Raw genomic sequence first — 16,170 nt, 5'->3', positions numbered from 1 at the left:
ATATATATATATATATATATAGAGAGAGAGAGAGAGAGAGAGAGAGAGAGAGAGAGAGAGAGAGAATATGTGTATGTGCACAAGTGCTGGACAGTGACTAAGGATGACAGAAGAATAGATGCCTTCGAGTTGTGCCAGAGAAGCATCTTGAACATAACCATGGACTGCCAAGAAAACAAATCAGTCTGTCTTATAGAGGGTGAAACCAAGTCTCTCCTTGGAGGCTAGGATTTTGAAGCTCCACCTCATATACTTTGAGCACATATCCAGGAGAGACTGATCCTTGGAAAAGGCCATCATGCTTGGAAGGGTGGAGGGACAGTGCAGGAGAGGAAGACCCCGGATGAGATGGATTTATTCAATAACTGGGACAGTAGGGGTTGTTGGTGTGTCAGAATTAGTGAGACTGGCTCAGGACAGGGAAGAGTTGAGAGCTGCTGTACATAGTGTCGCTATACATCTCAACAACTCAACGGCACATAAAAACAACAACATACAATATTGGTTGGTTGTTTTGATTTAAGCCTCTTGTTTTGAGTCAACAGGACCTCGGGTAGGGCCTTTGTATTTAAAGTTGGTTGTTATTATATTTTGAAAGAACGTTCTTCTAAGTAGCGCAGCACTCTTCTGTCAATTTGCTGCACTGAGGTAACCTGGAGTTGCTGTGATGCTGACCGTTGTGCTATTGGAGTGTCAAATGCCATAACGGTTACCTATAGTGGACAGTGTTTGGTGGAGCTCCCAATTTAAGACAGGTTTGGAAGCAGGAATGGCATCCACTTCCTAAACAATATTCTCTGGAAACTCTGTGAACTTTGATGAATGTTGCTAGTTACAGAAAGGCTTCAGACCCTTTGTTCCTAGGGTCGCTATAAGCTCTACTTGAAGGCAATCAACAACAACAATATATGTATGCCTGTGTGTGTGTGTGTGTGGTAGTAGTGGTGGTGGTGTATCATAGAGTCAGAACCGACCCATAGCTGACTCTGTGGCGATGTTTCAGAAGCAGTTAATAGTAATAGTATGGAAGGAGATTGCCTATCCTTCTGCAGAGCAACTGGTGGCCTCGAACTTTGTGCCTTCAGGATTGCAGTGCAGCTTCTTGCCAATTTTTATATATATATATTTTTTTAAATATAAAATCACTTGCCAATTCAGCAGTTTTCCATGTGTATGTTGTGCAGCTATTACCACTGTCCTTCACCACGTTATTGCACCACCACATGCGTGAGGTTTATAAACAAATGAGAATATAATTTGACTACAAGTGTAAAAGATGGAGCTGAAAGTTAAGAGATTCAGGAAACTTGAGGTCTCGATGTTCTTTGCATATCCATCTGTTAGCAAAACCCCAAGAGTGTTGACTTCTCTTAAATACATCCCAGTGAATGTACTCTTCTCTAAGATGGAATGATGTTCTTCCTTCCTATTTCCTATAATGTACAGATGGGAAATTAACGAGAATATTGTTTGAGACATTTTGAAAACTTCCAAACAAAGTGGGGGTGTGCAGGCTGTAGATTAGCCAAAGATGATATTGACAAGACTTTGAAAGCTTTTATTTCACTTGTCACCAATATTTTCATTTATAATTACATCTTTCAAAGTGTTAGACATTTCTTAATTTGATATTTCTGATTACTTTGAATTACCATCATTAAAGTATCATATGATTCAGAACCATAACCATAATCATATTCTAGCATATCATTCCATATATTTTAACAATTAACATTGAGCTTACAGATACAGATTTTTTAAAACACTCAAACTAGTTTATTTAATTACTGGAGGAAAGCTGACTTATTTACCATCTAATTGGACTTTTAGTGAATATCTAAAGCAGGTACTGAAAGAACATCAGTAAAATAACAAATAATTGCTTCTTAGCAATAAAACCAACCTGTCTTTTGGCAATAGAAAGGAATTAGATTTTCTATACATTAAGCATTATTAAGGCATTCACTGTTACTATATGGTATGTGGAAATTTCTCAGCAAATAATGGGATGACATATGTCTCTGGTCCCACCTACTACTGAAGACTCCCAAGTCCACATTTCAGTTTAGAGCCTGCTTTGTGACCCCCATTTCTGGCAACCTTGATGTTTCCAGCTGGAGAAGCTTGATACCAATTCCAGAAGCCAAACCACAGGCTCTTACTTGGAGAACTGTCCCTCCTATATCTTCTCCATTCAGTTATCAAAGCCCTTTAACAACCTGTCATCCTGGATTCTAAGTCTCAATGGTTTCTCTGGTGGTCTAGTGGTAAGAATCTGCACTGCAATCCCAAGGCTCACTGTTCGATTCCACCAGCTCCTCTGCAGGAGAAGGATGGGCAGTATCCTCCTGTGCGATTATTGCCTCTAAAAACCTGTAGGAGGGTCAGCTATGGGTTGGTTCGGACTTTATGGTGCACAACAACAACTCCTTACTACACCCCTAGCTCACCTACTTCTCTATCCTGGTGGCCACTGCTTTTCCATACACTTAGTCTTTTCCTCAGATTTTAGCCATATTCTTCCAGTGAATCTCACTGTCTCGGCCATTGGTTCTCACACTTGCCTGTGCATTACCTCAGAAGCTTAGAAACTTTCTATTTCTGAAAACAGGAGATGCCCAGATGCACCTTCATAAATTTCTCATCGGGTGGATTGTGGTGGGGCCCTGAAGTCTAAGTTTAACCCAGGTGATTGTAGATGGAAGCAGACCTTGAGCTTCATATGTCTCTCCATCCTAAACACTTGGACATAGCTTCACTCTAAACTATAAGATTTGTTCATTCCTCAATGAAAAGAGTTTTTTTTTTAAATTGCCATTTTTAGCAGGAGTTTTCCAGTCATACTCAATGCCCTCCCTTTCAGAAGTGCTTCATATTTGTGTGTTGAGGGTGGTGGGGACAAAAAAGTATGAGAGGGGGTGTTAGTGTAAAGCATAGCACTGTTTCTTGCTGAAGTCATACAGAGAAGTCTTGGTTTAAAGCTTAACAAGAAATCATCTTTACAAAAAGTATTGTGTTTTCAAAAATGGCTTAAAAACTACTGATCTATAGCAAGAGATTGCAAACTTTCCCCCTAAACCAATATCTACTGTAAGAAACAAGTACATTCCACGTCATGGTCTAATACACACACATATTTTTGTGTATTTGAAAGTAACTGAAACCAGTTTCATGAAACATTACCCTTTCGATACTTGATCCATTCTGATGTTTTATAACCTATTTCTTTCTTTTTTTTTTTTTTAAGTACTGGCTACAGTACTAAATTGTTATCACAACCTGTTAATGAATTATCTCTGAATCTGAAGGGCATCTGACCCAGCTTCTCTCCATGGAATGAGTTTATGAGCCATGGAACACAGAAATATTTTCTTAATCCTCTCAAGGAAGGTACATAACTCAAATAATTCTGGATGTTTGGGAGAGAAGTTAATTCTGGATGCCTTGGGATGTTTCAGCTTAATTCTCTCTCAGAACCTGGGGGGAAAGAGTTTGATCCATGCTATAAATACAGCCTCCCGAATACTACACACCAGGCCCTTCCTGGCATGGCCTCTCTGACTTCATTTTATGTCTTTGATCACCTGTTTGGGTTGAAGCTATCCTGAACTATTTGGAGTTGTCCATGTATATCACAGTGTTTCACTTCTGCACAACCAACACTCAACTGTGTGTCATCTCAACTAAGTCTTCTATGACTGTTGCCAAAGTCATTGCATCTAGTTCTTATCCCTAAGAGTCCCTGAAGAGCTCTCAGCAGCAGCAGATGCTACAGCTCAGGCAGTATGAGTCCCGCCTTGGCTCTTCATGAACCAATCATTTTTCTTTAACTCGCTTGTGTCCTCTGCTCCTGAGTGTAGGACCTGTACCTGGTTCTAATGATCTAAACAGTGTGCTGGCCAGCCTACATACTTAGAGAGCCTGTCACAGGTGTAAGACATAGGGCTACTCTATTTAAAGTAACTGACAATAGGGAAAATGCAAAACAGAATTTCATATTCTCATTGGGTTTAGACTTTATGGGGACCATAGGGGCTGGGTGGACCCCTGAAACTGTTGCCCCAAGATAATCATTGAAACATAAACCAAAAATACCCTGTGATGTCTTCTCACAACAATAGTATAACTTACCTAGTGAAACAAATGGTCTACCTTGAACAAATGGTCTATCCTCTTCTGAGAATTATGCATATAGGATCAAACTACCATCAATAACTTGAAAAATTAGATAGACACTTACATGGTCAGTGAGTTCATGAGGGAGGAAGATCTCAGAAAACAAAGGTAAGAATAATTACACAACTTAAAGAATATAATCAACATCACTAAATTATACATGACATTGTTATGTGTCATTGAGTCAATGAAGACTCACAGCAGCCCTTTGAACTATGGCTCTGAACCCTACCTTCTCCTGACCCAACCTCACCATCCCAGACACATTTAACCCCATTGCCACAGTCACTGTGTCAATCCATCTCATCCAGGATCTTCCTTTCCTGCATTGACCCTCCACCCTTCTAAGCATGATGTCCTTCTCCTGACAATAAGCCCAAAGTATGTGAGAGGGACTTTAAAAACCTTGCCTTCAAGAAGCAAATTGGTTTCACCTTCTCCAGGACAGACATATGTATTCTCTTTGTGTTCCATGGTATCTCTTCTCCAGCACCACAACTCAAAGGCATCAATTCTTCTTCTGTCATCCTTCGTTATTTTTCAGCTCTCAGATGCATAACAACCAATTGAAAAGATCATGGCCTGAATCAGATGCACCTTTGTCTGTAAAGTAACATTTCTCTTTAGCGCTCTGGAGAGATCCCTGACATTAGATTTTCTCAGTGCACCTCGTCTTTTGATTTCCTCACTGATGGTCAGAAAACTAAAGATGTTGATTATGGATCCAAGCAAGATAAAATTGTTAACAGCTTCAATCATTTCTCCATCTATCATGATGTTGCCTATTGGCACATTGGTAAGGATTTTTGTTCTCTTGATGTTGAGATGCCACCCATATTATAATGAAAACACAATGGGGCAGTTCTACTGTCTTATAAGGTGGCTGTGAATTGTAATCAGCTCAGTAGCACAAAACATAATTTATTGAGAATTGTTAGGGGACCAACTGTTATGTATTTTCCGGGAGCCATCACTTTTAAGAATTAGGACAGTTTCCCATTTGTATGTTTTTTTTTTTAAAATACAGATTCACACACACACACTTTCCTTTGTTGACATTATGTTTCATACAATCATTCCTATACATTGTGTTTTCTAAGATGAATCATCATTGGAGTTTGCCCACCATTACCTGGTTCTTTCAGGTCCCCACCAGATCTTTCCCATTTCCTTTACTTCCTCCCTCTATTCACCAAGCTTTTAATTATGCAACCTTGTGATTGCTTCTCTACCAATGCTCACCCCTCTGCTCCAATCTCTTCCCACATTGGAGTCCAATACATTTTATACTCGTTATCCTTCTGTTTTTACAAAAATGGTCTTATGCAGTATTTGTCCTTATGAGACTAAGTTCACTCTCCCAAGTTATGTAGTATTTTTCAAAATTGTTGCTCCATGTACGAGATCCATATCTCCACCATACACAAAACTCAACTGAAGGTGGATCAAAGACCTGGAGTAAAGCCCTAAGCTGTAGAGTTCATAAGAGACAAACTGGGACCAAGCTTAGAAGGCATAGCCTGTGGTATAAAGAGGCTGACAAATACAGATAGAAATGCACAATCAGGAGAGGATAAACCTGATGAATGGGAACTTCTGAAGATTAAACCGCCGTGCGCATCAAAAACGTTTTCCATTTGTTTCTAACATTTTCCACATTCTCTAAGAATTCTCCAGGAAGTTGCTCAACAATCTCAAAGGCATGCAGTTTTAATCCACCAACTACACCACAGAATGAGAATGGGCTCTCTCCTCTTGTGCCATTCATTGCCTCTGAAAATCTACTGGAAGGTCAACTATGACTCAGTTCCAACTTGATGGCACTCAATAATAAGGGCTGTTAAGAGAGTGAAATTAGTTCTTTAATGTAAAACACTTTGGAACAGTGCCTGGCATGAAAATTTTACCTAGTGTCAGCTGAATTAATTATCTTGTTAATCCATGCCAAAGGAAAATATACATTAATTTGGTCATGTGGCCAGGAGGGACCAGTCCTTGGAGAAGGACATCATGCTCGGAAGGGTGGACGGACAGCGCAGGAGAGGAAGACCCCGAGGAGATGGATTAATATAGTAACTGGGGCAGTGAATGGGGGTTGGTGTGTCAGAGTCAGTGAAACTGACTCAGGACAGGGCAGGCTTCAGGGCAGCTGTACATAGGATCACTATGAGTTGCAGGCAACTTGACATCACATAACAACAATAGCAACAACATTATAACAAACTGAACATCAGTTTGAAGATATATTTAGAATAATCCAAACTGAAGTTTCATGAAAGGAAAGGAGAGTGTTTATGTAAAGATAAATCTCATTTAAAAAAATTAATTTCTAGGGAAGCGTAATGACAATTTTTATCTTTATTTTGGGTGAAATAAGTAATTAAAACAAAATTATATAAAATACATGTAACATTTAAAGAAAATACTTAAAACCTATCAAATACTTGTGAACTTGCCACCCCACTTTAGAAATAGAAGAATAACAATATTTTTTAATACATCCTAGTCCAGTGACCTCTCTCTCCCCCATAGAGATAACCAATATTATAAATTTTGTATTAATTATTTTCTTGGTTTTCCTTATGATTGTACCACATATGATACAGCATTAAACCTCAGAATGTCTGATTGGTTAATCTGTGCACGATCCACTATTTATATTTATTTTAATTATTTGGATTCACTGTTTGAGATTTTGTTTCTTTTCCAACACCTTCTTTTGTTCTTCCTTTCCCTCACTTTTTCTGCCTATTGGTTTCTTTTGTATCAAGACCTTTTTTGTCTTTCCTTTAGTTCCATTTTTTCCTCTTCCACTGCTTTGGTAGTGAAATATTCTAGTAAATGTTGGTATGAGTGTTAAGACAAAGTACAAAGTTAATCAATATTTTTATCTTCCTCCCATCAACACAGGGACCCTGGGACACTCCCACTGGGGTTCCTTTGGAAGTAGGCAGTTTCACACTGAAAGAGTTCTTCACTTCAAAGCCAGTAGCTACAGCGTTTGAAGTTTAACTTGTTTAGCTGTCTCTTGACAGCATAGTTACCCTCTCTTGGGAATTGCACAGAGAGCTTACTGTTAGGAGAAATGCAGCCTATTGGAGCTAGCTAGAGCCTTTTATAGTAATGCTCAATGATGAGAGTTACATCTCTCCTTATATAACTAACACATACATAAATACTGCATATAAAACTGGGACAAAATTTTATGAAGCAGTATTTTTCTTAGCCTATGTAATGCATGCACCCTGAGTCACTGTACTCTCTTCTACTTAAGAGAAATATTGCTCTGAACTCTTTAAATGGATTGTACACAGATTGGAAAAATCCAGACCAGCCTGGCATCCTCACCTTACAGCTTAGGAGATGAAAGCCCCAAATGATGGCATGGCTTGCCCCTCATTGGACAGAGAGAGGAAGAGTTGGGACCCAGATATTTGCTTCCCATTCTTGCTTTACATATGTCAGCAAACCTGAGCATAATGCAGGATGAAGATAAAAGGTCGGCAGTGAAAGGCTGTCATTATGAAAAGGGGACATAAACCCTCCTAGCATCTCCTTGTGTTGTTGTTGTGTGCCGTCGAGTTGCTTGTGACTCATAGCGACCCTATGTACAATAGCCCTAAACCCTTTTCTGTCCTGTGCCAATCTCATTGTCTCTGACACACTAATGCCGATTGCCCCAGTCACCGAATCAATCCATCTCCTAGAGGGCCTTCCCCTCCTATGCCTGCCCTCCACCCTCCCAAACATGATGTCCTTCTCCAAGGACCAGTCTCTCCTTACAACGTGAACAAAGTATGTCAGACGAAGCCTCAGAATCCTTGCCTCCAAGGTTTAACCCTTTCCAGGATGAATCTGTTTGTTTTCTTAGCAGTCCATGGTATTCTCAATACTCTTCTCCAATACCAAAGCTCAAAGGCATCAATTCTCCTTCTATCCTCCTTAGTCATTGTCCAACTCTCTGACGCATAACAAGTGATTGCAAAGACCACGGCCTGTATCAGACACACTTTAGTCTCCAGAGAGACACCATTGCCCTTCAGTACTTTAGAGAGGTCCCTAACAGCAGAATTTCCCATCGCAATACACCTTTTAATTTCCTGGCTGCTGGTGCCAAGAGTGTTGATTGTGGAGCCAAGCAGACTAAAGCTGTGAACAATCTCAATCTCTTCACCATCCATCCTGATGCTGCTAATTGTTCCAGTGGTGAGAATCTTTGTCTTCTTGACATTGAGCCTCAATCCATATTGAAGGCTGCAGTCCTTGACCCTTTGCAGCAAGCGCTTCAGGTCCTCCTCAGTTTCAGCAAGCAGGGTTATATCATCTGCATAACGCAGATTGTTGATAGATCTTCCACCAATCCTGTTGCCACATTTCTCCTCATAGAGACCTCCTAGATGTCAAAATTTGCTGGGAACCAAAGATCTTTGGAGCCCCTAGGTGAATCCAACACAAGGCCCTACTCTCCTTTCCATCCTGCAAGGTTGGGTTATTGTCCTTATTTTACACATGAGGGAACAGAAACTGAAAGATGTGAAAGAACTTCTCTGTTATCATCTACCTCACAGAATGAAGAACTGGGCATATCTATGTTATAACAAAAATTTATGGGATTTCACAGCCCCATATTCATTTTTTATAATTTTTTTATTTTAATTGTGATTTTAATGAAAGTTTACAGAAAAGTTACATTCTCATGCATTTGTTGTTGCACAGTTAACCCTTTCCCTTCTCTTCCCCTTCCCCAGATCACTTTTTTAAAAAATATTCATTAATGTTGTACAGCTACATATTCTTTAGAATTTTTTTTAAGCTTTTTATTATCAGCAACCAGGAGAAGATAAAATAGATGAATGGAACCTTCTAAGAATCAAATCCCTATACACATCCAAAAACTTCTTCAGCAGGGTAAAAAGGGAAGCCACAGACTGGGGGAAAAATTATTTGATAATGACATGTCAGATAAGGGACTTATATCTAGAATTTATAAAATATTTGAGCACACAAGATAAACAATCCAATTGAAAAATGGGCGCAGGATATGAAGAGACACTTCACCAAAGAAAACATTCAGATGGCCAACAAGCACATGAAGAAATGTTCAAAATCTCTAGCTCTAAGAGAGATGCAATCAAAACAACTATGAGATATCATCTCACCCCATAGGAATAGCAAAATTTAACAGAACAGCAAGCAACAAATGCTGGCAAGGTTGTGGAGAAACCAGAACCCTTATACAATGTTGGTGGAAGTGTAAAATGGTGCAACCACTGTGGAAGGCAGTATGGGGCTTTCTCAAAAAGTTGCAAATAGAGATACCATTTGACCCAGCAATTCCACTACGGGAATACAGCCCAAAGAGACCATAGCTGCCACCTAAGCAGATATATGCACACCCATGTTTATCACGGCTTTGTTCACGATAACAAAGAGTTGGAAACAACCTAAGTGCCCATCAATAAATGAATGGATAGAGAAGCTCTGGTATAGTCATACAATGGAATACTACGCTGCATTGAAAAACAAGAAACCCATGAAATGTTATTAAAAATGAGTGACCCTGGAGGACATTATGCTGAATGAAATATCTCAGTCACAAAAGGACAAATACTGCATAGTGCCACTGTTATAAAACAGGACTGACATCAGAGTTGGGAGGTAGACTAAGAAAGATGGGATAAATAATGTAAACTGCATTGAAACAGTTGAGGGAGAAAACTGTTTAAAAGGGATATGTGATTAGGTACTCATGACAAGAGTCCAGAACGAAGGCTGCATAGTGGAATGGACCTGGGGGAAGGGATTGTAAAACAATGGGGGAATTTTCCTTTTACTTTTCAAAGAGAGGAGTGGGGAGGGGGCAGGGAGAAAAGTGCAACAATGTATGAGTGGAAATCCAAAGTCTCTGTAAATTTTCATTAAAATTAATATTCTTTTTAAAAACGAAACCTTTTTCTTGTTAATTGGGTAGAGTGAACGTTATCATTTTGCTTATTATCCCATCTCTCAGAAGGACAATAAAGCAGCAGGAAGATAACTGTCCAGGTTTAATTTTAATCAGTTAAGAGTAAGTAGTTGGTGATGGTGTTTATAGATTTACTTATCTGTTGTTACCCCATTATCATTTTAGCTTCTGTATGCACAGTCTTTGACTTGGTCACTGTCTACTACAGCACCTCATACAATGAGTGGATGCTGAGTAGATAAGCAATGCATTGAGAAATGATAAAGAGCTGGGAGGCAGTGGTGGTCTCATAGACTACATGGTAGCATCACTTCTAAAGAAAGACTAGGTTCAAAATCATATGCTTATCAACTATGTGGTGGTAGACAAGTTACTTCTCTTTAATCTAATTTTTTTTTCTGGAGAAAATAATAATGCTTACCTCATTGTGTGGTTCTAACGGTTAATAAAGCAAGAAATTTACACCTGTGTATGTCTCATAGAAAGCACTGTATAAATGTAAATTGTTACTGCTATTTGTGGATTATAATAAACATGTAGGGAAATAGTGGGCCTGTCTCTCAAGTTTTTCTGAAACATCAGAAAGTTTAGAGGAAAACCAAGTATATTAACGTTACCCTGGTGGTGGTGTGGTCCTTAGTGAGTTGTGTTCTTGACACAAAGGCAGTGCTGTTTCTTGAGATTCTAAGCCAGCTATGGTGCTACAGGAGAAAGATGGGCAGTTTCCTCCCATGCAATTTACAGCCTCCAAAAATCTGCTAGAAGGTCAGCTATGAATCAGTTCCGACTCAGCAGTAATGAGAAGATGTACGTTCACATAGTTAGAAGACCAGAGACAACCGTTGACCCTCCATATCTTTGGGTTCCACATCGTTTGTGATTAGCTGACATAGAAAATATCTATCTAAGGAGCGTGGACAGTGAAATGGTCAGAGTGATCTCTCAGAAGCTAAGAGAGAACTTACTGCGCTACTTATATAACTCAAAACTCGAATTGCAGTGAATTGCAAGTGACTCTTAGCTGACCCTCTCTGTTGGGTTTGTCAGACTGTAAATCACACAAGAGGAGATTGTCTGTCTTTTTCCTGCAGAGCCTCTGTGGATTTGAACCACCAGAGAGGTACTGCCTTTGAGTTGGCAGCACAACTCTTTGTGCATCACACCACTAGAACTCCCAAGTGATCTAGAAATTACTTAAAATACATGTAAGGAGATATATAAGTTATATGCAAATGGATGTAATTTTATACAAAATTTAAACATCTTCAGATTTTGGTATGGGATCTAGGCTCATCCTGGAACCAAAGAAAGCGAGGAATGACTATATTGTTTCTAAGTGATTGAAGAGTTCAAAAAGTTTATTTATTTATAACAATAGCATTATGCTAGAGATTTATTTGACATATATACGTGTAAAATATATGACCCGTGAATATGCAGGAAGACTATAGTGCTTACTCAGCTTCAAAATGGATTTATAAAGAATGAATTTCTGAGCAGGTGATTTAGTTGAAAGACTAAGAGCATGGCACAGACACAGTGCTGCTACGTTTTCAGGAGAGCATTTAAATGATATGATGTACAGTACAGCAGAGTGCGGGGTTAAAAGCATGTGAGCCTTGGCGTTCGAGAGGAATTGGAGCCTTGGGTTTTTTTTCTCATTTTTAAAAGATGGATAATAATTTTAACAGTCTTATAATTAAGATAATTTAAAGAGATAAACAGGTAGTGTTTGTGTTGATTTTTTTAAACCAAAAAAAACAACCACCAAAACACCACGGTTGTTCTTAAGTTGATTCTGACTCATGGTGATCCCAAATATGTCAGAATACAGCTGTGCTTCAAAAGCTTTTCTCTGCTTAATGTTTTCAACAGTATGTCAGTCACAACGCCTTTCTTTCAAAGCACCTCTTGGTGAAGGTAAACCTCCACTCTTTGAATCAACTAGCACATATTTTTACTATTTATATCACCCGGGGACACCAATGAGTAGTAAACTAAAAGCAAATACAACCCATTGCAATCAAATCATTTCTGACTCATAGCAACCTTATAGGACAGGGTAGAACTCGGCAGCTCATTTCCAAGACCCTTATTTCTCCAGCAGAGTGGCTAGTAGTTCTGAACTGCCAGTCTTTTTCCCTAAGCTGCCCAGTGCTTAACCATTATAAACTTATAGTTACAAGGACACCTTATCCAGTAGTTAAAAAAGGAGAGTAGCATGTTGTTTATAATCAGGGAGCTTCCCAGCTGTTTGCATCTAACATGCCCAGGTTTGAGGCAGTCAGATGAAGTTAGCTTTGCATTTGTGAAATCATCACTGTCCCAGGATGCCACTGACTAAAGAGCAAAGGTGCATATGAACGAACAGGCCTTTTATAGAGTCACGTGAGGTCTCAGCACCTGTCTCTGCCTTTTCTCTCCCTCCAGGGGCCTTCGTCGTGTGCTGGACACCTGGCCTGGTGGTCCTGCTGCTGGACGGCCTGAACTGCACGCAGTGCGGTGTGCAGTACGTGAAGAGGTGGTTCCTGCTGCTGGCGCTGCTCAACTCTGTCATGAACCCCATCATCTACTCGTACAAGGACGAGGACATGTACAGCACCATGAAGAAGATGATCTGCTGCCTCTCTCAGGAGAAGAACCCGGAGGGGCGGTCCTCCCGAATCCCATCTGGGGCCCTCAGCAGGAGCGACACGGGCAGCCAGTACATGGAAGACAGTATTAGCCAAGGCACGGTCTGCAACAAGGACAGCTCATAAACTCTGGTCACCTGGCTGCCACGCGGGCATCTGGGGAAGGGCTGTTGAGAATGGTTACTTGTCTCTAACAAGGCCATATACAGTGTTATTTGAGGTCTAAATCAGTCATTGCTAGATTTTTTTTTAATTGACATAGTTTAAAAGCACAGACAGTAATGAGAAATTGTAGAGAAAGGGCCACAGCAGCGTGGGTGCCTGTCACCCTATGAACTTCTCAGTGCATTCGCCTGCCACAGGAGCGTGGCCATTTGTGTGTGTGTGTGTCCCAAAAGGATGCTGTCCAAGGATTTAGGCCAAAATAAATAATGTCACTTGAGCCACTTCATGTAACTATCTGTAAAGCAGATGTAGTTCTTTCTGCATGCATTTAAATTTTTTTTAAATGCTTCAGCAATATTATTTCCTCAGAGAAATCATGACCAGTAGCTAACGATTCAGTAGGAATATAAGAAAAACAATGAGCTGGGCCTCCAGGCTAAACTGCTTTTTTTTTCTCCAAGTGAAAGGATATTCTGGGTAGTGAGGACTCACTAAAAATGTAAAAATTAAAAAAAATCTAACTATATGTCAGAAGTCTTTTTTTAACTAAGTAAGAAGGCCTTGACTTGACCCCCAGTGTGTGAGTGTAGATGCATGTATATATTTATATAATTACATTTTTAAACACCAAAGGCAAAAAAAAAAAACCACCACAAACAACCCCAACCAGTTGCCATTGTAAGTGGATTCCAACTCATGATGATGAATATATATATATATATAAAACTGTGCTCAATAGGGTTACAGTGGCTGATTTTTAAAGATGTATATTGCCAGACCTTTCTTGCAAGGCACATCTGGTTGGACTCAAACCTTTGGTTAGCAGCTGAGGGTATTAATGTTTGTATCACCCAGGACTCCTCTATGGACAATAATGTAAAATAAAGTCACTGGCCACCAAAATTGGCCACGAACTGTTAATGCTTTAAAACAAACCAGAAGAAGTTGATTCATCTGAAAACAAGCATCAGAGTGAAAAGGCAAATTGACCAGTACACTGAATCCTTTTCCATAAAGGAATATATATTTCTACTTCAAGTATGTATTTTTGGTTAAGCTTCAAGTGTGGGAGGCTTGCCAGATTTTGTTAATGGAATGATTTCCACAGCTTATATTTTGCCCAAAGTTATTTGAAGAACATTTACAATGTTATAATACTTGTGGGCTGAATTTTCTGAGTTAAATTTTGAACTTTTTCCATGAACAATTTAAGACATTAAGAGCAAGTTAAAATTGTGGTGTTGGAGAACATTGACTATCCGTGGTTTGCAAAAAAAAAAAAAAACCCCAAACAGATCTTAGAAAAAGTACAGATAGTGTGCTCGTTGGAGGCAAATACGGTGAGGCTTCAGCTTACGTATTTTGGGCATGTTGCTAGGAGAGACCTTTCCTTAGAAAGTGATATCATACTTGGAAAGGTAGAGGGTCTGCGAAAGAGAGGAAGACCCCAATGAGGTGGACTGACACAGTGGCTGCAGCAGTAGGCTCAAGTGTACCAAAGAGAGGAGGATGACATAGGATAGGATTCAGGTCTGTTGTTCATACAGTCACTATGTGTCATACTTGACAGCACCTAACAACAACAAGATACATAATTGTAACAATTTTTTACAATTAGGCTACTGACCAAAGTTTTCTGTATAAAGCATTCAAAGTGTACTGCAGTTTTAAGATATGAATAACTTCAAGGCAGATTATTATAGTATTTATATAGTTTGCAAAAGAAGTTTACATTTTTTTTTGCTATTGTGATGTAGCATGTATGTGCAAGAACTACTTGTAATAATAATTTGAAAAGTCATGCTTTTAGCTATAATAGCCTAAAATAAAGTATTGATTACAAAGTGTAGATTTTGTAAACTCTGAATAATAAGTGCATCTATGTGAAGCTTATATCAAAGCTACCTATAAAATAAAATAAAACATCTGTTTTCTCTTGTTGAGGTGCATTATTGCTTTGTGTGTTTTCTAAGTGGAAATATAGTTTTGGATAACAATAGTACATTTCTGTTTAGAAGAAAAATCAAATGTGTCAAGAAGCACATACTTGGAATGTTTTATGTGAGCATTTTGAATCTACAGCTGGCCAAAGGGTGGAGAATTGAAATTGAATTCCAGTCCCCAAATAGCTACTAAGGGATCTTTAAAGGTTTTATTTTGAGGGAAGCACCATTTTTAGTACCCTGCAGCAGAGTGTCATATTCAGACTGGTGTCTGGAGGGGATCCAAAGTGTGGAAACTTGGGGTAGAAATATATCGCTTTTGTTTATACATAGACCTGTACAAAAAAGTCATGTATATCTGGAAACGACAAGTGGCAGGCCACGTGGATCACTCAAAATATACACAAACCCATCTCTTAGTTGGGTGAAAAAAAATGGAGAATGTTCTTTCTCAGATCTTTGGGTCCCAAACCCTTCAAGATAGTAATGATGCTGGATGTTGGATTTAGACATTCAGGCCAGCTCTAGACTCAGAGCCTGAACTACTCCTTCATCAAACAAGATTTCTGGTTTTTTTCTTGTACTTGTCATACTTTCCAGAGAGTTTAAATAAATCCTTATTGAAGAGAGAATCTGATTCTTTGTGAAGACTGCAAACTTGGAAAGAAAGAAATTTTTAAAAATAAACTAGTAGAATTTCTTGGTAATTTTTTTTAAAGGTATGAGTTAGCTTTCAAAGAAAAAATATTTTGGGCCACATTATCACCTTTAGAACATGTAATCAGTGGCATTATTATGGTAATATTATGCCTATATTTGTGTAATTCCAAATAAAAATATAGAATTATATCATTAATACACATGCACAAAGAATCCAGCCGATTATCCAGAAGCAACTGGAACAATACATTGACAGAGAGCTATAGAGATACAAGCTGGGTTTAGAAGAGGCTGTGGCACTGGAGACATCATTGCCAATGTCAGATGGAGCTTAGCCGAAAGCAGAGTACCAGAGGAATGTCTGTGTTTGATTGACTATGCAAAAGCATTTGACTGCTTGGATCACAACAAATTGTGACTAACCTTGAGAATAATAGGAATTCCAGAAAACCTGATTATGCCTATGTGGAATCTATGCTTGGACCTAGAGGCAGTCAACAAAGAAATATTGTTGTTATGTTGTTATGTGCCGTCGAGTTGCCTGCGACTCATAGCGACCCTATGTACAACAGCCCTAAACTCCGCTCTGTCCTGTGCCAATCGCACTGTCTCTGATACTCCCATCCCA

General features: G+C 39.1%; 1 protein-coding gene across 1 annotated transcript in view; it reads left to right on the top strand.

Moving 5' to 3' along the window:
• Nucleotides 1–12,920, top strand: part of LPAR3 (lysophosphatidic acid receptor 3) — a 97,715-nt gene extending 84,795 nt beyond the window's left edge. The window contains exon 2 of the mRNA XM_006898361.1: nucleotides 12,572–12,920. Coding sequence (XP_006898423.1) covers nucleotides 12,572–12,900 — 329 coding nt within the window. The 3' untranslated portion in view covers nucleotides 12,901–12,920. The remainder of the gene's footprint in view (nucleotides 1–12,571) is intronic.
• The last annotated feature ends 3,250 nt before the right edge of the window (nucleotides 12,921–16,170 follow it).

This window comes from Elephantulus edwardii, unplaced genomic scaffold, assembly GCF_000299155.1.
Source record: "Elephantulus edwardii isolate Elephantulus edwardi_28Jun2011 unplaced genomic scaffold, EleEdw1.0 scaffold00227, whole genome shotgun sequence".
Lineage (NCBI taxonomy): Eukaryota > Metazoa > Chordata > Mammalia > Macroscelidea > Macroscelididae > Elephantulus > Elephantulus edwardii.
Note: the sequence above shows the minus strand (reverse complement) of the source record. Positions and strands in the feature narration are given on the sequence as shown.